This window comes from Orcinus orca, chromosome 8 (genome assembly GCF_937001465.1).
Source record: "Orcinus orca chromosome 8, mOrcOrc1.1, whole genome shotgun sequence".
Lineage (NCBI taxonomy): Eukaryota > Metazoa > Chordata > Mammalia > Artiodactyla > Delphinidae > Orcinus > Orcinus orca.
The window spans coordinates 77,364,693-77,385,442 of NC_064566.1; the positions used below are offsets into that span (position 1 = coordinate 77,364,693).

The window sequence follows — 20,750 nt, forward strand, 5'->3', positions numbered from 1 at the left end:
TCATGGGACCCTGGCAGTGGTGGGTTTGCCAGGCTCCCGGAAGGGGAGTTGTGGATAGTGACCTGTGCTTGCACACAGGCTTCTTGGTGGCTGCAGCAGCAGCCTTAGCATTTCATGCCCATCTCTGGTGTCTGTGCTGATAGCCACAGCTTGCACCCATCTCTGGAGCTCATTTAGGAGGTGCTCTGAATCCCTTCTCCTTGCGCACCCCAAAACAATGGTCTCTTGCCTCTTAGGCAGTTCCAGACTTTTTCCTGGACTCCCTCCAGCTAGCTGTGGCACACTAGCCCCCTTCAGGCTGTGTTCACACAGCCAACCCCAGTCCTGTCCCCGGGATCTGAACTCTGAAGCCAGAGCCTTAGCTCCCAACCCCCTCCAGTCCCGGTGGGTGAGTAGACAAGCCTCTCGGGCTGGTGAGTGCTGGTCAGCATTGATCCTCTGTGCGGGAATCTCTGTGCTTTGCCATCTGCACCCCTGTTGCTGCGCTGTCCTCCATGGCTCTGAAGCTTCCCCCCGACCACACGCCGTCTCCACCAGTGAAGGGCCTTCCTAGTGTGTGGAAACATTTCCTCCTTCACAGCTCCCTCCCAGAAGTGCAGGTGCTGTCCCTATTCTTTTGTCTCTGTTTTTTCTTTTTTCTTTTTCCCTACCCAGGTATGTGGGGAGTTTCTTGCCTTTTGGGAAGTCTGAGGTCTTCTGCCAGCATTCAGTAGGTGTTTTGTAGGAGTTGTTCCAAATGTAGATGTATTTCTGATGTATTTCTGGAGAGGAAGGTCATCTCCACGTCTTACTCTTCCACCATCTTGAAGGTCTCCCCCTCAGTTACTCTTAATTACTACAGCTTGGGTTCTATTGTTAAAGAAAGTTATTGCAATGGTGGTTATTTGTTCTCTTCTTAAGAATATTTCCAATAGAAGAAAATTATATGTCATAGCTGTAAATTCCCAGGAAACCAGAACAAACAGTTTAGTATATGGCCATCATTTTATGAGGTGTCTCGCTTTGAGCCAAGGTGGTCTACATCTTTCATGAGGCAAATTGTACATGTTAAATAGACCCTTTTAATGTTTCTAAGGCACATTATTCACAATACACAATCTAAAAGTCTGTTAATGGATGAATGGATAAAGAAAATGTGGGATATATATACCATGGAATATTACTCAGCCTTAAAAAAAAGGAAATCCTGTCATTTGCAACAACATGAATGAATCTGGAGGACATTATACTAAGTGAAATAAGCCAGACACAGAAAGACAAGTATTACATGATCTTTCACTTATATGTAGACTCTAAAAAAAAAAGTTGACTTCATAGTAACAGAGTGGAATTGTGGTTTATGGAGGCTGGTGGGAGGGTGTGGGCTAAAAGGAAAGAGATTGATTAAAGGATACAGACTTTCATTTATAAGATGAGTAAGTTCTGGAAATCTAATGCACAGTGACTGTAGTTAGTAATAATGTATTATATATTGGAAATTTGCTAAGAGAGTAGAGCTCAAGTGATCTCACCACACACACAAAAGAAGTAACTATGAGAGGTGATCGATATGTTAATTATTTTGCTTGTTGTAATCATTTCATAATGTATACATATATATCAAAATATGTTGTAAACCTTTAATATATATACTTTTTATTTATCAAAAAAAATGTTTTTCTGTTGCCAAGACAGACCATGTTTCTTCTGTGAAAAAGGCTAATCCCAGGGTTAATGGGATGCAGCAACATACTCTTCCAACTCTGCATTCTACAATGGTAGAGAAGCTATCTTTCTCATTTTTATCACCAGATCCTTCTATTCCCACAGCACTTACCACAGTGCCTGGCACTTATTAGCATAAAAGAAAATCAGTAACTAGTCATTAACTGAATAACGAAGGAACTACAGTAATCATCACTACAATTGCTTATCAAAACTTTTTATTATTGGGCCTATTAGTTTAGGAGTGGAAACGTCTGCTTTTTGATCACATTCCATCTCTGGTTTAATTTGATTCAGTCTATCACAGGCTTTATTTCCTATGGTCCAAGAAAGGGCTGTGTGAAATTATTATTACTATCTATATATGTTTTATCCCAGAGAACAGGGCCACTGTGGAACAATATAAAAATTGTTGAGGATGAGGTATAAGGAATCATTATTGCTACTCATTATCACTTCTAATAATTTCTCTCTCTTTTCTTTAAAATTCCCCAGTTCTTCTGAAGCAAATCCCATCAAACTATGTTGCTCACCACTTCCTCTCTGATTGTAGCCACTTATAGATCCTCTATGTCATCCCTTGAAAGTTTTAGCACCTGGCTCTTTTTGTCTCCCTACCACTATTACAGTGATTGTTCTTTGTAATTTTAATATTTGCCTAGACCACCCATCCAACCTGGTGACCTGTTATTTTCTTGAACTTCACCCAGTCAATGGCACCTCACCTCAGCTATTACCAATTACTCCTCCACCTCCAAAACCTAAATTTCAAGCATCTCAGTCTCTAATCTATACCTCCTATCTTTCCATATCACCTCCTCCTAGTACTCTGAATTCAGCAATTCTAAGACTACACCCCAGTCCACTTATCCTATCACCCTTTCTCTGTTCATTCCATGCCTCATATCTGCACTTTTATTCAAACTGAGCTTCTCACTCCATGATCTGTCATTATCATTCCCTTGCATATACCCTCAAATCCCTTGTAGTTAATTTCTACCTTTATAACAACCACTGCTCTGATTTCTGTCATCAGAATTCGTTTTGCCTGTTTTTGCACTTTTGTTTCTGGCTTCTTTTTCTTAATGTTGAGAGTCATCCATGTCATTACATATATCAGTAGTTCATTCTTTTTTATTGCTGAGTGACATTACATTGTAAGAAAATACCATAATTTGTTTATCCATTTTCCTATTGATGGACATTATGTTTTTTCAATTTATGACTATTAATAAAGCTGCTGACTGAAAGATAATTCACATGAAAGAATCAATAATTAAGAAAATTTTTTTGTGGACGTGTGTTTCATTTCTCCCAATAAATACCTAAAAGTAGAATTGCTGGGTCTTAGGGTATGTGTGTGTTTATCCATATATGAAGCTGTGAAACAGTTTTACAAAAGGGCTAACCATTTACACACCCACCAGCAATGTACATGAGCCCCAGTGGCTTTTATAACCTTCCAATCCAATCTGTTTCATTTTAGCCATATAATAGGTTTTAAATGGTTATATTTTGCACTTCCTTGACTAGCCATTCCTGTATGGTTTTTGTGAAGTTTCTCTTCTAATATTTTGTTCATTTTTTAATTGGGTTGTCATTTTCTTCTTGTAAGTTTTTTAATGTATTCTGGATACAATTTCTTCATATCATAAACATAAATCCCCTAATTCAAAGACAAAGAGTTTCCACAGGAAAAGCAGTAGCCAAAGCAATATCTTGTGTCAATTCCCCAACCTCCAGTCCCCAAAGGGCAGTGTACTGAAGGCCAGACAGCAGTTATACATGCAGTGGGGTTCATTACAGAGTCGGAACCACAGAATTGGGAAACTGATCTTATGCATGGCTACTGCCCATCCTCCCCTCCAGAGAGGGAGAGAGAGGCATCCTATCTTTACTCTGGAATGTAAGCAAGGAGAGATCTCTATCTTTACTACCCCAGGTTGTCTCCAGGAAGAGAAACCTCTCTAAGCTTTACTATCCTGGAATGTCTCCTTATACAAACATTTTGAACTGGGCTGTAAATGCCTTCACACAGAGGACCCGGACTGTGTGGAAACATGAAATATTCATAGAGAATTATCTCCCAAAACCAAGACTCTGCCTTTTAAATGGAGTGTTTCATCCATTTCCATTTAATAATTATTGAAATGGTTTGATTTAGGTCTATCATTTAACTTTGTTTTCTATTAATTCTGTATTTTTTCTACTGTTTGTCTTTTCCTCCTTCCCTGTCTTACTTTGGCTTAGTAAAAAAAATTTTTTTTCAATTTTCCTTTATTCAGTGGCACCTCTAGGAATTAAAAAATCCATTCTTAACTATTTGGAGTTAATATTGGATCATTTCACATAAAATATGAGGATCTTTTAACATTATAATTCTGTCTACCCCACCCCAACTCTGGCATCGTTTGTGCTATTATTGTCATTTCTTTTACATCTTTACATGTTATAAACCCAAAATACAATGTTGTATTTTTTTGTATTAAACCCTCAGTAGTCTTTTTAACAGTTGGAGAAGAGAGAATTAACATACTATTTTCCATTTACCCACAAATTTATTTTTCCAGTGTTCTTCATTCCTTTGTGGAGATCCATGTTTCCATCTGGTGTAATTTCCCTTTAGCCTGAAGAACTTCCTTTGGCATTTCTTGTAGTGGAGGACATCTGGCAACAAACACTCTCAGCTTTTGTTTATCTGAAGATAACTTTAGTTTGCTTTCATTTTTGAAAGAGAGTTGCACTGAATACACAATTCTGAGTTAAGAGCTATTTTCTTTTAGCACTATAAAAATGCCACTCTCTTGCCTTCTGACCTTCATGTTTCTCACTGAGAATTAGCTGTCATTCATATTGTTGCTCCCCTATATGTAATGTGTCTTTTTTCTGTAACTACCTTTAAGATTTTTTTAAATCATGCAAGTAATATATGTTTAATATAGAAATTTTTTTAATTTAACTTTTATATTAGAGTATAGTTTATCTACAATGATGTGATAGATTCAGGTCTACAGCAAAGTGAATCCATTATAAACATATATCCATTCTTTTTCAGATTCTTTTCCCATAGCAGATGTTACAGAATGTTGAATAGAGTTCCCTGTGTTATGCAGTAGGTCCTTGTTGATTATCTGTCTTATATATAGTAGTGTTTGTGTTAAACCCAAACTCCTAATTTATCCCTCCCCTGCACCTTTCCCCTTTAGTAAACATAAGTTTGTTTACTAAGTCTGTGAGTCTGTTTCTGTTTTGTAAATAAGTTCATTTGTACCATTTTTGAAGATTCCACATATAAGTGATATATATGATATTTGTCTTTATCTGTCTGGCTTACTTCACTTAGTATGATAATCTCTAGGTCCGTCCATGCTGCTGCAAATGGCATTATTTAATTCTTTTTATGGCTGAGTAATATTCCATTGTATATTTGCACCACATCTTCTTTATCCATTCCTCTGTTGATGAACATTTAGCTTACTTCCATGTCTTGGCTATTGTAAATAGTGCTGCAATGAACATTGGGGTGCATATAACTTTTCAAATTATGTTTTCTCTGGACATATGCCCCAGAGTGGGATTGCAGGATCATATGGTAGCTCTATTTTTAGTTTTTTAAGGAACTGCCATACTGTTCATAATAGCTGTACCAATTTACATTCCCACCAACAATGTAGGAGTGTTCCCTTTTCTCCACACCCTCTCCAGCATTTGTTATTTGTAGGCTTTTTGATGATGACCATTCTGACCAGTGTGAGGTGATACCTCATTGTAGTTTTGACCTGCGTTTCTCTAATAATTAGTGATGTTGAGCATCTTTTCATGTGTTTATTAACCATCTGTATGTCTTCTTTGGAGAAATGTCTAGTTAGATCTTCCGCCTATTTTTTGATTTTTTTTTTTTAATTGAGCTGCATGAGCTGTTAGTATATTTTGGAGATTAATCCCTTGTCAGTTGCTTCATTTGCAAATATTTTCTCCCATTCTGAGGGTTGTTTTTTCGTTTTGTTTGTGGTTTCCTTTGTCATGCAAAAGCTTTTAAGTTTAATTAGGTTCCATTTGTTTATTTTTGTTTTTATTTTCATTGCTCTATAAGAAGTGGGTCAAAATATCTTGCTGTGATTTATGTCAGAAAGTGTTCTGCCTATGTTTTCCTCTAAGAGTTTTTTGGTATCTGGCCTTACATTTAGGTCTTTAATCCATTTGGAGTTTATTTTTGTGTATGGTGTTAGGGAGTGTTCTAATTTCATTCTTTTACATGTAGTTGTCCAGTTTTCCCAGCACCACTTATTGAAGAGACTGTCTTTTCTCCATTGTATATTCTTCCCTCCTTTGTCATAGATTAGGTGACCATAAGTGTGTGGGTTTACCTCTAGGGTTTCTATCCTGTTCCACTGATCTATATTTCTGTTTTGGAACCAGTATCATACTGTTTTGGTGGCTGTAGCTTTGTAGTATAGTGTGAAGTCAGGGAGCCAGATTCCTCCAGCTCTGTTTTTCTTTCTCAAGATTACTTTGGCTATTAGGGGTATTCTGTGTTTTCATACAAATTATAAAATTTTTTGTTCTAATTCTGTGAAAAATGCCATTGGTAATTAGACAGGGATTGCATTGAATCTGTAGATTGCTTTGGGTAGTATAGTCATTTTCACAATATTGATTCTTCCAATCTGTCTGGTTTTGGTATCAGGGTGATGGGGACCTCATAGAATGAGTTTGGGAGTTTTTCTTCCTCTGCAAATTTTTGGAAGAGTTTTAGAAGAATAGGTGTTAGCTCTTCTCTAAACATTTGATCGAATTCGCCTGTGAAGCTATCTGGTCCTGGACTTTTGATTGTTGGAAGATTTTTTATCATAGTTTCAATTTCATTACTTGTGATTTGTCTGTTCATATTTTCTGTTTCTTCCTGGTTCAATCTTGGAAGGTTGTACCTTTCTAAGAAGTTGTCCATTTGTTCCAGGTTGACCATGTTTCGCCATGTAGTTGCTTGTAGTAGTCTCTTATGATCCTTTGTATTTCTGTGGTGTCAGTTGTAACTTCTCCTTTTTCATTTCTAGTTTTCTTGATTTGATTCCACTCCCTTTTTTTCTTGATGAGTCTGGCTAAAGGTTTATCAATTTTGTTTATCTTTTCAAAGAACCAGCTTTAGTTTTATTGATCTTTTCTATTTTCTTCACCTCTATTTCATTTATTTCTAGTCTGATCTTTATGATTTCTTTTGTTCTGCTAACTTTGGGTTCTGTTTGTTCTTTCCCTAATTGATTTAGGTGTAAGGTTAAGTTGTTTATTTGAGATTTTTCTTGTTTCTTGAGCTGGGATTGTATTGGTATAAATTTCCCTCTTAGAACTACTTTTGCTGAGTCCCGTAGGTTTTGGATTGTCATATTTTCATTGTCATTTGTCTCCAGGTACTTTTTAAAATTTTCTCTTTGATTTCTTCAGTGAGCCATTGTTTATTTAGTAACATATTGTTTAGCCTCCAAGTGTTTGTATTTTTTATGGTGTATTTTCTATAATTGATTTCTAGTCTATAGAGTTGTGGTTGGAAAAGACGCTTGATATGATTTCAGTTTTCTTAAATTTACCGAGGCTTTATTTTTGACTGACCATATGATCCATCCTGAAGAATTTCTATGTACATTTGAGAAGAAAGTGTATTCTGTTGCTTTTGGATGGAATGTCCTATAAATATCAATTAAGTCTACCTGGTCTAATGTGTCATTTAAGGCTTGTGTTTCCTTATTAATTTTCTGTCTGAATGATCTGTCCATTGCTGTAAGTGGGGTGTTAAAGTCCCCCACTATTATTATGTTACTGTCAATTTCCCCTTTTATGGCTGTTACATTTGCCTTACATATTGTGGAGCACCTATGTTGAGTGCATATATATTTACAATTGTTATGTTTTCTTCTTGGATTGATCCCTTGATCATTATGTAGTGTCCTTCCTAGTCTCTTGCAACAGTCTTTATTTTAAGGTCTATTTTATCTGATGTGAGTATTGCTACTCCAGCTTTCTTTTGATTTCCATTTGCATAGAATATCTTTTTCCAACCCCTCAGTTTCAGTCTGTATGTGTCCCTAGGTCTGAAGTGGGTCTCTTGTAGACAGCATATATATGGGTCCAGTTTTTGTATCCATTCAGCCAGTCTGTGTCTTTTGGTTGGAGCATTTAATCCATTTACATTTAAGGTAATTATCAATGTGTATGTTCCTATTCCCATTTTCTTAATTGTTTTGGGTTTGTTTTTGTAGGTCTTTTCCTTCTCTTGTGTTTCTTGCCTAGAGAAGTTCCATTAGCATTTATTGTAAAGCTGGTTTTGTCTTGCTGAATTCTCTTAACGTTTGCTTGTCTGTAAAGCTTTTGATGTCTCTGTAGAATCTGAATGAGATCCTTGCCGGGTAGACTAATCTTGGTTGTAGGTTTTTCCCTTTCATCACTTTAAATATATCCTGCCACTGCCTTCTGGCCTGCAGAGTGTCTGCTGAAAGATCAGCTGTTAACCTTATGGGGATTACCCTGTGTGTTATTTGTTCCATTTCCCTTGCTGCTTTTAATATTTTTTCTTTGTGTTTAGTTTTTGTTAGTTTGATTAATATGTGTCTTGGTGTGTTTGTCCTTGGATTTATCCTGTATGGGACTCTCTGGGCTTCCTGGACCTGGGTGACTCTTTCTTTTCCCATGTTAAGAAAGTTTTGGACTATAATCTCTTCACATATTTTCTCAGACCCTTTCTCTTTTTCTTCTTCTTCAAGGACCCCTATAATTCAAATATTGCCACGTTTAATGTTGCCCCAGAAGTTCTGAGACTGCCCTCATTTCTTTTCATTCTTTTTTCTTTATTTTGTTCTGTGGCAGTTATTTCCACCATTCTATATTCCAGCACATGTATCCATTCTTCTGTGTCAGTTATTCTGCTATTGATTCCTTCTAGTGTATGTTTCATTTAAGTTATTGTATTGTTCATCTCTGTTTATTTGTTCTTTAGTTCTTCTAGGTCCTTGTTAAACATTTCTTGTCTTTTCTCGATTTATGCTTGTATTCTATTTCTTAGATCTTGCATCATCTTTACTATCATTACTCTGAATTCTTTTTCAGGTAGATTGCCTATTTCCTCTTCATTTATTTGGTCTTGTCTATTTTTACCTTGCTCCTTCATCTGTAACTTATTTTTCTGTCATCTCATTTTGTCTAACTTTCTGTGTTTGTGGTCTCCTTTCTGCAGGCTACAGTGTTGTAGTTCCTCTTGTTTCTGGTGTCTGCCCCCTGTTGGGAGAGGTTGGTCCAGAGGCTTGTGCTGTTATCCCCTTGATAGGGGCTTTGATTTGTGTTGTGGTGATCAGATATTGCCCTAGATATTGAGCAGGGGCTCCCCTTTGCTCTGTGGTTGTCACTGCCCTGTCAGGGGTGGAGTCTGCTCCCTAGTTGTTGGAGTAGAGGCCCCCAGATCTGTTTCTTCACTGTGATTCTGATCTATGGTGCAAGGTAGGAAGAATTGGAGCATTCCCACTAGGAGAGAAGCCACTGAGTTTTCCTCCTTTAGAGCTGTTCACCTGTGTATATGCTCTGTTGTGTCCCCTTTCACCCACTGTGTGGGGTCAGAAAGTATCTGTTGTTGGCACTGCTCTCAGTCCCACCTTAACTGTGGGTATGCTGGTAATTGGCCCTGGTAACTCTCGGACATTCTTTTCACCCAGCCACCAGTGCAGGTCTACTGAGGTTAGGTCCCAGTACTGCAGTAATCATGCACCTGGACCCACTGTGGGGACTATGGAGGCAGCTCAAACTCGGTCTGGCCCTACTCCCACATGTACATGCCCACAGAGCCCACAGCTGGTAAAGCCAAACCCATCCCAGATGCAAGAGCACTTGTCCTTTCAGATGTTTCGCAGACACTGAATTTAGGAAGCTGTCAACCGAGGTGTAAGTCCACAGTTTGTGCAGCCACGAGGGGAGATTTAAGCTCTTATTTCTTAGTCACATAGCCCCTGGGGCTCAGCTGTGGTTTCAGCCCCTCCTCTGGGTGAATTTCCTAGTGCAGGGAACTATCTGCGCCCTCCTGGGACACCATGGAAAGTCCTGGCACCCACTAGCAAATTTCCTAGTGGGAGGCATTATCCACACACTCCCAGGACACCTGGCTGGTCCTGGAAGCCACTGGCGGATTTCCTAGTAGTGAAAGGTTTCCGTGCACTCCTGGGACAGCAGGGCCGGTTCAAGTACCCACTGATGGATTCTGGGGTAATTCTTGAAGGATATTGTTTTGAGAAGTAAAAATATCCTCTCCCACCTGTGGCACCACACCACTACCTCATACCTACCACAGAGATTGAACCACTTGAAGATCTATGGCCCTACTGCCCAGAATTATAGTTCCTAAAATCTGAGTTATTAAACTAGAATAATGCTCCAGCCAGTGGAGGTCTTCGGAAGGATGGTTAATAGTAACCTATGGCACTGAAAAATTTAAAGAGTTCTTACCAACCACCTCCCAACCCCATGTATTCCAAAGAGGTACTTGGAGGTTTCTCTACCAGTGAGTTGTAAACTTGCTTCTTCATTTTTCTCATTATCCAGAAGATAATTATTGAATCACTCAAACACACACATTCTTATGAACATAATTAATTCTTTGAAATTAATTCTTTGAATATAAACTCAAATGCCTAGGGACAATCAGAAATAAATGAAACAGGATAGTTAAGAAAAATAGAGATGGTAAGAATTATGGGCAGGTGTTTATAACCATGTGTGAATAAGAGTCCAGGGTTGCCAAATCTTTCATATTTTCAAGAGAAGTCGAGAATCAAGATTTTTATGTAAATTGTCCAGATTTTTAGCACAGTTCAGACTCAACATGACTGCCAATTTTGAACTTTTGGCTAAAAGAAAAAGAGAAATATACAATATTTTCCTGGTTACTCCATAATTTGCAAGACTGATTTTTTTACCAATGAGTTAGTTCTTCACATTATAGAAAATAGTGTAGCTTTTTAGAAAAGACTTTTTCCACAGCAGGGCTTGGGAAGTGGAAGGGGGACGTGTGTGCAGGCCTGCCCAAAATTAGAAAGAGCTTCATTAAAGGCCTTCTCTTAGTTGCAAAAGACCTAGATAAGGTTCTGAAATTACTATTTGCAAAGGTATTTAAATTCTTAGCAAAGGGCCTTTTTTTATTTAAAACTTGTTTTTTCTAAGTAATTAAACTTTTGAAATATGAAAACACTCATATAATAAATGTATTGTTTTGGAACTATTTTCTGTGTTGCGATTTTATAAACTTATTGTCAGTTCTGTTGTCCACTTTGTGTTTTAAATACAGAGCTTTTGAAGAGAAACGAAAACAACAAGAAGAAAGAGAACACCAAATCAGAGAACAAATACTTCAACAACGAAAAAAAAAGTTTGAAGAAGTTACTGAAAAATTCCAGCGGGCCCATATTCCTCTTTCACAGCGGAAGAGAACAGGTGCCTTAATTTCTAGAACAATATAAAAACAAAAAATGAAAGTTATAATCACATTCAGCTTGAGTAGACAATAAAATAAATTAAGAAACAGTGGAAATTCAGACTAAAAAGGCTACTATGCCTTTTGAATAACAGGACTAAAGTAAAATGAAATGAAAAATTGCAATTTGATATAGGTTTAATTTGGAGAATTAATATTTTGTTGGCTCTATTTGTAAATTTGGAAAGCACACAAGTTTGATTCTACTTAATACTGGCTTACAGTGTTTTGTCTTTTTAAAACTGATTTAATAAATAGCTTAACATAAAAAGAAAATTTAGCATTTAGGTTTAGTAAATTTATATATATATACATATATATATATATATATATACATATCCTTTTTTTTTTTTTTTGGCTGCACCACACAGCATGTGGAATCTTAATTCCCTGACCAGGGATCAAGCCCGTGCCCCCTGCAGTGGAAGCATGAAGTCTTAACCACTGGACCGGCAGAGAAGTCGTTAGGTTTAGTAAATTAATGTCAGATTCATTTTGGCATTTTGTCCACATTTTTGCTCAAATTCATATTTGAGAGACTGGCAAAATAAAACAAAAGTACAGAGTGACATAATCCAACAATCTAAGACTGAAACCAATTCAGAATTTTTAAATGATTATGTTTGATTCTTCAATATCACATCTATATTTTTTTATGCCTTACATAGTAACACAGAATTAGCAACAAAATGTCAAAGCTTCAAAAAAATAGGAGAAGCAGAACCTTTATGTATTCAGCAAACATATGTTGTGCTCCATTGTACACAGCCCTGGGCTAAGCTGAGATGCTGAGATACAGAGAAATCTAATTGTACTCTACCATTAAAGACCTCACAGTTTATTTTGGAGATGAGAGTGATATAAACAATTAATGTCAATAAATATAATTGCTATGGTAGCAGAATGTGTAAAGTACTATGAGAGCACAGAGGAAAGAACACTAAACTTATACAGGGATATGAGGGATATCATCCCTGGAAAATTTTGAATCTTAAAGAATAAGCATTTTGCCAAGCAAAGAGACAATTTTAAAAACATCCCAGACATAAGGAACAGCTTTTACAAATAAATTATACATTGCAAATACAAAGTGTATCCAAAGCATAGGATGGGGAAAAAAATGGATATAAGGCTAGAAAAATGAGTTGGAACAATTCTCTAAGAACTTTGTATCCCATGCTAGGAATTTTGTCTTTATCCAATATGCAGTCCACTTAAAGTTTTTTAACTGGAAAGAAGCCAGTTAACTGGGTCAATAAAAGATCTTACTGAAAGTAAGGGCAGCTAGTAACACTGCTAAAAATAATAATATCTTAAACATCATGGGGTTTATTTTTCTCTAGTGTAATATGAAGTCCTCAGTTCGGCAGTCAGGAGCTGGTTTGATGATTATGCAAAGTCACTGGGAACACAGACTCCTTCTGTCTCTCAGCTCAGCTGCCCTCAGTATGTGATTTACATAGCTTTACCCTCATGTTCATATGGTAGCGGCTGAAGCTCCAGACATAATGTCAGTGTTGTAGACAGGAAGAAGGAAGAAATGGAAAGGACAGAAGGGTATACCTCTGAGCTCCCTTTAAATTGTTTTCCTAGAAGCCCCCATCTATCTGCTTATATCTAATTGGCAACTCCATCTGCAAGGGAGACTGGAAAAATATAGTTGTTTTTTTTAATGTGGCTGTATTGCCACCCCTAACAATATAGGGTGTGTCACCAAGGAACAAAGGGAAAATGGATATTAGGTAGGAAACTAAGAGTCTGTGCTAAAATTAGATTTGTTGGAAAGGTAATTATCCATACAACATGGAAGGTGAATTGAAGTAGAGACATATTAAAGTAGGTAGACCAGTAGTAGACTATTTCAGTATTTGTGGCAAGAAGTGTTAAGCTGCTAAATTAAAGCACTGCACTGGATATAGAGACAGGAGGTAATATAGTCAAGAGATATAATCAATAGATTCAGTTACTAATTTATCAAGATGGCTGGAAGAAAGACTAGGAGAACAGTGCCCCTAGGAACTAGCGCATAGCCTCACAAATTTTTAGCACTCAGTAAGGACTTGGTTAATGAATCAATTATTTTGGTGGATGATGATATTAATCAAGGTTGCAAGTAAAGAAGAAGAATCAGGTTAGAGATAAAGATTATTAAGTTTTAAATGCATTGATTTTGAGCTTCCCATGACTCATGCAAATAGGGAAATCAAATCAACAACTAGAAATATGTATCTGAAACTTAAGAAAAAGATATGGAATAGAAATTACATTTAAGAGTCACTGATGAATAGATATATAGTTGGTAAAGGAAGCCACGTGGAAAGGTAAGGTAAATATTGGATATAGATGCAGACTGAAGATAGGGCCTAAAATAGAACCTTAGTGCACACTAGCATTTATTATAAGTAGAGAAATGAAAACTAAAAATGGATTTTGAAAAGTAGTTATCAAGAAAGTAGGATGGGAAACAAAAGCAAACAAAGAAAATTGTTATAAGAGGCAAAAGAAAAGGTAGTTTTAAGAAAGCGGATGTGGTCAGTTGTATTAAATGCCTCAGAGTACTCACCACTCATGAGTATCATTTGCCCCAGAGGGGGTGCTGACTACCCAAGGGCCTACGTACAGAAAGTGAGGAGTTTTAGTAAAAACAAATGACGTACACATTCACTCAATGGAATATAATGCAGCTATTAAAAAACTGGGAAATTCTTTATGGACTTATATGGAACAAACTCCAGCAGAGATAGATTTACCATAAAGCCAATAAGGTTTCAGTTTCACTGTCATGGCCTCTACATCTAATTTTATATTAGTAGTTTTGCAGTATTTTTTCTTAATGAAGCCCCCCAAATTGCATAGATTCATATCAGTATACATAATATTCTACCTTCCGTGTAAGACAAGAGGGAAATTAGAATATATATTAAGGGAGGAGATCAAGATGGCGGAGTAGGAGGACACAGAACTCACCTCCCCCAACAAACACATCAAAAATACATCTACATGTGAAACAGTTCTCACTGGAAACTGGTAGAAAGACTCCTGTGCAGCCAAGGCTGAAAGAAAGATCCACATGGAATAGGGTAGGAAAGAAAGAGAAGTGATAAGGTTGGGACCTGTGCTCCAGGAAGGGTACTCAGAGGAAAAGGGAGATTACACAGGCAGAAATCCTCCCTGGGGAGTGAGTGATTCTGTTCCAGCCACATATTGGGCGCCCCAGTCCTGGACTCCAACACAGGGAAGATGAGCCCCTAGGCTGGTTGGAGGGCTGGTGGGACTAACAGGAGGGCTGTGGGAAGCCTGTACTTGAGTTTGAGGGGAGTACACGCACACTTGCTTACTCCCAAAAGAGGGCAGAGAGGCATATTGAAACTGCGCAGGTGGCTGACTGGTTTCCTGAAACTGCTCTGGAGCACACCGCAGCCTGAGCCAAGTGAATGCTCAATCCCTGCTTACTTCATGTCACAGCTCCACACTGGAACTAGGGCTGCCACCACCAAAGAAACAGCTCAGCCATGAGACACAGAGGCAATTCAGAACCAAAGTGGTATCCTTTGGGTGAGGGCAGCCATTATGGACACTTGCACAGGCAGCACATCAAAAGCAGCCCAAACTCTGTATGTGGCCAAACTGTTGCAGCCTGCACCTGGTCACACACCAAGAGCTCACACTGGCCCCTCTTGTTTCAGCACTGCTTACGTCAGGGGCAAGAGTGCTGGTGCTGGGAGAGGGGAAGCTCACACTTAAATGGAAGAGAGCTAGCTCAGACCCAACCCTTCTGGGCTTCTGCTCCAGCAACTTGGGACCCGACCCTGGCCCCAATAAGGCGGTGACAGTCCCTGAGCAGAGAGGAAGCCCCAGCTCACTCCTGGCTCTGGACCTCCCCCACCCCCTTCTTCAGCCCCACATCCTTCCAAAGTGATAGCTGCCAGCACACCCTGAGGAAATACATGACTTGTGTTCATGTCAAATCCAGCCCTCCCACCAAAACCACTGGACACACAGGCTGTATAGGGATGCTCCCACATAAGGACACCCCTTCAAGACAGCAATAGGTAGCTGTTTCACCTAATTTCATAGAGACAGAGACTGCTAAGCAAAATGAGAAGACAGAAGAATTTGTCTCCATTGAAAGAGCAAGAGAAAAAAACAAATAATGAAACAGAAATAATTTACCAGATAAAGAACTCACAGCAATAGTAATAAGAATTCTAACTGAATTAGGGAAAATATATACAATGGAATATTAGCCGCAAAAAAGAATGAAATTCTGCCATTTGCAACAATGTGGATGGACCTATAGAGTATTATCCTTATTGCAATAAGTCAGAGAAAGACAAGCTCTGTTATCACTTATGCAAAATCAAAAAAAGAAAACAAATGAATGTATATTTAAAAACAGAAATAACCTTACAGATACAAAGAACAAACTAGTGGTTACCAGTGTGGAGGGTGAAAGGGTGGAACAAATAGGGGTATGGGTTAAAACAGGGGTCCCCAACCCCTGGACCGTGGACCACTACTGGTCTGTAGCCTGTTAGGAACAGGGCCGCACAGGAGGAGGTGAGCAGTGGGCAAGCGAGTGAAGCTTCATCTGCCACTCCCCATTGCTCCCCATCACTCGCATTACTGCCTGAACCATACCCCCCAACCCCATCTGTGGAAAAATTGTCTTCCACGAAACCAGTCCCTGGTGCCAAAAAGGTTGGGGACTGCTGGGTTAAAAGACACAAACTACTATGTATAAAATAGACAAGCAGCAAGGATATACTGTACAGCACAGGGAAATATAGCCATTATTTTTTAATAATGTTAAATGGAGTATAATCTATAAAAATATTGAATATCTGTGTTGTACACCTGAAACTAATATAGTGTTGTAAATGAACTATACTTCAACTTTTTAAAATAGAATATATACTTATGTATGTTTGTATTCGCATAAACAGTGATAGAATACACAAATGAGCAATAAGAGCAAGATTTCCAAATGTGTATTTTATTTTTTTGATTTCTGAACATGAATATATTACCTGTACAAAATATTAGATTAAAATTTTAAGAAAATGTAATGCCATGAGTGAAGAGCAACAACAAAGCTATGATAAATAACTGTTTATTTAATTGTCTATTGGTTTAGTTTATTCCCAAATTATGAGAGTTAAACCAAAGGTTCACCCTATGTGCATGATAGCTGATGCTTCCCCTTGCTTCGAAAAAGGGATTGGGAGTTCCGATGAGGTCAGAAAATTTTTGGAGTCAGAGAATGTTGGAGTTAGAATATTAGAGCAAAAGAACTGGAAGGAGGAGCCTAGTGGTTTAAATGAAATAATAAAGCCCGAATACACCATAAGTACACAAAAAATGTAAACTTAAATTTTCATCAGTGAATATGAGGTAGTGACTAGAAGGTCATTAGACAACAGCAACAAGAAAGAGTAATGGGTGTTTGTAAACTGTTTGTAAAACTACCTTAGTTTTAAAGGTAGTTTTTAAGTTCTCTTTGATAGACAGTAAGTGGTGAGTGTTAATAAAAGCAAAGTCTCAGACTATAGTCTAGCACAACTAAACATTTTTTAGCAAAGCAGACAAAAAACGATTGGTACTACTTGTTCGCTAAGCTCAATAAAGTCCCAGTTCTGTGTCCTTTTAGGTGCTTTGACTACACTTTATATGAAAGGTTCACTCAGACTTACACAGTCACATTCCAGAGACAAAATTTACGTGCCTTCTGGTATTGGACCATCAGAAATATTCCTGTTTAACAGCTGGAGCCAAGACTAATCAGAGATCAAACCTCAATACCATCTGTAAGGGTATAGGGTATAGACCTCCCTAGATTCTTATTCTCTGTTCATGCAAGGGTAGAGAGTGATTAAAATATTTTAGGAAAGTCCACTTAAATATCTTAAATTTCAACAAAGAAAATCCATTTTTAACATTCATCAGGCTGTGCAACTGGCCATTAGTTTTTCCAATAAGGAACCATTTGAGACATTGATTATGCTAATTAGAAAAACAATCAAAATCTAAAGCTTGATAGTTTCTGCCTCAAGAGGATTGGCCCTTTATGATTAGAATATCCAGCAAACCATCTTGTAACTGTGCATTTTTCACTGGTATTTTATGCAATCACCCCTTGACTCTAGAGTTCAAGTTTGAACTAACCCATTCATAAAAATATACTGGTTTTGCTTAAACATTTTAAGGTAAATAACAAACATTATAATAGTGGAAAAGTCTGAGGACATGGGTTTTTTAAAGAAGAAAGGAGGAAACAGTTTGTTAGTGTCATTGGAGAGCTAGAAAGTCACCTATTCTACCTTCAGATGTTGAGTTATTTTTAGTTATTTGTGCCTCCCCATAAGAGGGCTGAAGGAAAAGCAATATCCTTTAAAAAGAAGCTATGTTTCAACTGAAACAAGAAGGTGTGTACCAAAGTGCACAATGGAAATTCTTGGGAAAGTGGATACTTATGGGATCTAGGGTTGGATTAGAGGTTGTGTAGAGTGGTATGTGGAGGAGTGTCCATATAATGTATGACCTTGAACAAGTTACTTAGCTTCTCTATGCTTCAGTTTCGTCAGATGCAAAATGGAGATTCAAATAGCATCTGCCTCAAAGGCCTTAGTAAGAATTAAATTAGTTTAAACTTATACAGTGCTTAAAAATAATGTATTTAACAGTAAATGCTCAATAAATGTTAAATGGTGTTTTTATATCTTCCCCTTTTCTTCATAAGAATATTTATAAATTTTGTCAGAAGTTTATGGAACTATGAAATCAGATATCATGGAGTTTGCATGCCACACTAAAAAGGCTGGACATTTCTCAATGTTTCATTTTTCCAAATAAATATTCTTAAAATTGGTGATGATAATTTTGAGGTAACTGTTTCTTATTGGGGAATTGGGTGTCTACATTTAAAATATTTACACTATTCTAAAAAATATTTTTTACAAAAATTTTAAGGTAGTATTTTATCATTGACCAATTAAGTTATATATAAAGAGAGTGTTGAAGATGAAGTGCTTCTGTACTATTTGACCTTTATTATCCCCTTAGTTTTTCAAAAACCAGTTCCTCCATTAGAAGAGGCCCTCAAACAAATTCAGGAATCCAACTTAAAATCAGAGGTAAACCTTCCCTCTTCCCACAGACCAATAATAGGCTGGAGGTAAGTAATTTATGATTATCATGTGTAATTTACTAATATATAATAATTAAATAGTTCTCTAGTTGCTGAGTTTGTAGGCCTTTTCATCAGTTACTCCTTACCTCTGTTTTAGAGTTTACTATTTTATTTTCACACATTGAATTGAGGTAGAGTACAATATAAGCTGCTTCAAGAGTAAGGAATTTTAATTTGTTGTCTTTGGTATTACAATGCTGCCTATGTTAGTACTTTTCTATGGGAATTATCATAAAACCCATTTAAAAATATTGATATTGGTTTTACTGAGAGAAAAAAAAATTTTGAGTTGTAATGATATAAATTTAGGTAAGAGGAGTAACTTTATGGTAGAAATGGGTTTTTCCTCACTGAAAATCTTTCCTGGATATCTTTAAAAAGCTACAGTCCCTCCTGGTTCCTCTCCAGGTTAGTTTAAATGAATTATCTTGAAGCAATAGGATGGACCAACCAACCAGAGAGTACCCTCTGACATCCTGTATTTTCCATTTATTTATTATAAATGTTTCTTGAACCTACTATGTACGTAGCATTATATCAGGCATTGAGAAGGGGATATGGAGAAGTGTAATATTCAAAAATATAATCCCAAGAGTATAATCTAGGAGAGAAGTAAAATAATGCTTCAAAAAGTATAGAACAGTACCAAATGGGTAATGATAATAATATTTAATATTAATTTATGTAATGATGTCTACAATTCATATGTAATTTATGTTAATATTTTACCTGTTTATAATGTTATTTACTAAAGTACTTCCATTTTTAGAATACCTGTGGCAAATAGTTCCCTTGATCAAATCTAAGAACGATTAAATTCATTCAGTCTTTATTATAGTTCAAGAAAGACTTCATGGAATAAAAAACTCTTCAGCAAAACTTTGAAGAAAATAGGAGTTAATCATGAAACAAGTGGATAGTTGGTATTCCAGACAGAGGGATGAGCATGTGGAAAGGCCAAGAGTAACAGAAGGAATGATGTGTTCTAGGAGTCAGAGATGGCTGAATAATAGAATGCAGAATACCAATAGCTCACTAGATGTGAGATTGGAGAGGTAAATGACCTACATGCTAAGGAATATAAACTTTATCCTGAGCATTTAGGAGAAGTTAAGGATTTGAGCAGATGGGAGATAAGATCAACTTTTCTTTTTTAACATATCTTTCCAATCTATTGTGAACAAGTGTTGATAACTGATTGAAAGAGGACAAAACAGGAGGCTATTTCAATATATGTAATTGAAATTATATGGGTCTAGAGCTCAAGAGAAAGATCTAGGCTTAAGACATTTGAAGCCAAAACAATGGATGAGATCACCTGTGGAGATTATATACTATGACAACAGAACTAGGTTAGAACACTAAAGAACAGTAACATTTAAGGAAGTGAAAAAAAGAGAAGCCTACAGATAGGAACAGAATGGTTGATACAGGACTATATAGTGAGAGAAGGTAGAACTAAGGAAATACAGACTTTCATGGGGAAAAAAGCAGTTTACAGAGATCAAATGGCTTCTAGGGAATCAGTAAAATAAAAAGTTTGTATCAGGATACTGGCAGAAAACATGTAATGTTTAAAAGGGGTAATGAAAAAAGGTTAGTAAGGAGACTGGGAAGCCAACAGTGGATGATGAAGCAACCCTAGAACTGACAACAAAGTCAGTATTACCACCACAGACCTGAACTGAAAAGAGCTATAGCTATACGAGAGGGCTGCTAGGTAGAGTAACATTGCCACTACTAAACCAAGCCCAGAAGAGAGGAAGCCAGAGGAACAAAGTCAGCCATAAATCAAACGGCAAGGGATCATTTGGTCTCTGCCTAGCAGAGACAAGTAGAGAAGTATGGGAAGTGAATCAGGAGGGGCAAAGAAAAAATATCCAGCTTAGAGGCAATGTGTCCACTATACTTCACAACAAAAAAGTCACACTGGCAACTTTTGTCAGAGAAATTTCAGTGGAGGGATAGGGACAGAAAAGAGATTGTGATGAGTTGGAAAGAAATGGAGAGCAAGAAAGAAAAAATACCAAGTGTAGCTTGGCTGTGAAAGGAAAAGAACTGTAGAACAATAGCCAGAGGGGATATAGGGCCAAGATATGGCTTTTTCCCTTAAGATGGAAGAGATGTTATCATGTTTAAATATGGATGTCAAACTGATGAGTAACAGAATTGCAGTCTAGAAAAGTAGAGAATAAAAATGTTAAGTGTCTTAAGTACCTATTATTTGGACATTGATTAGCAAGGGTTATACATATGAAAGAGATATGGTCCTCTGCCCAAGAAGGGTTTGCAGTTACATTATAATACTCTTTAATGGTAGTTACAGTTACAGAAATACTAGCAAAATGATAAAGA

General features: G+C 37.2%; 1 protein-coding gene across 1 annotated transcript in view; it reads left to right on the plus strand.

Annotated features, from left to right (window-relative positions):
* The window catches only part of CEP126 (centrosomal protein 126), a 118,398-nt gene that overhangs the window by 25,362 nt on the left and 72,286 nt on the right, over positions 1-20,750 (plus strand). The window contains exons 3-4 of the mRNA XM_049714074.1: positions 11,021-11,166; positions 18,269-18,380. Of these exons, the coding sequence (XP_049570031.1) occupies positions 11,021-11,166; positions 18,269-18,380 (258 nt within the window). The remainder of the gene's footprint in view (positions 1-11,020; positions 11,167-18,268; positions 18,381-20,750) is intronic.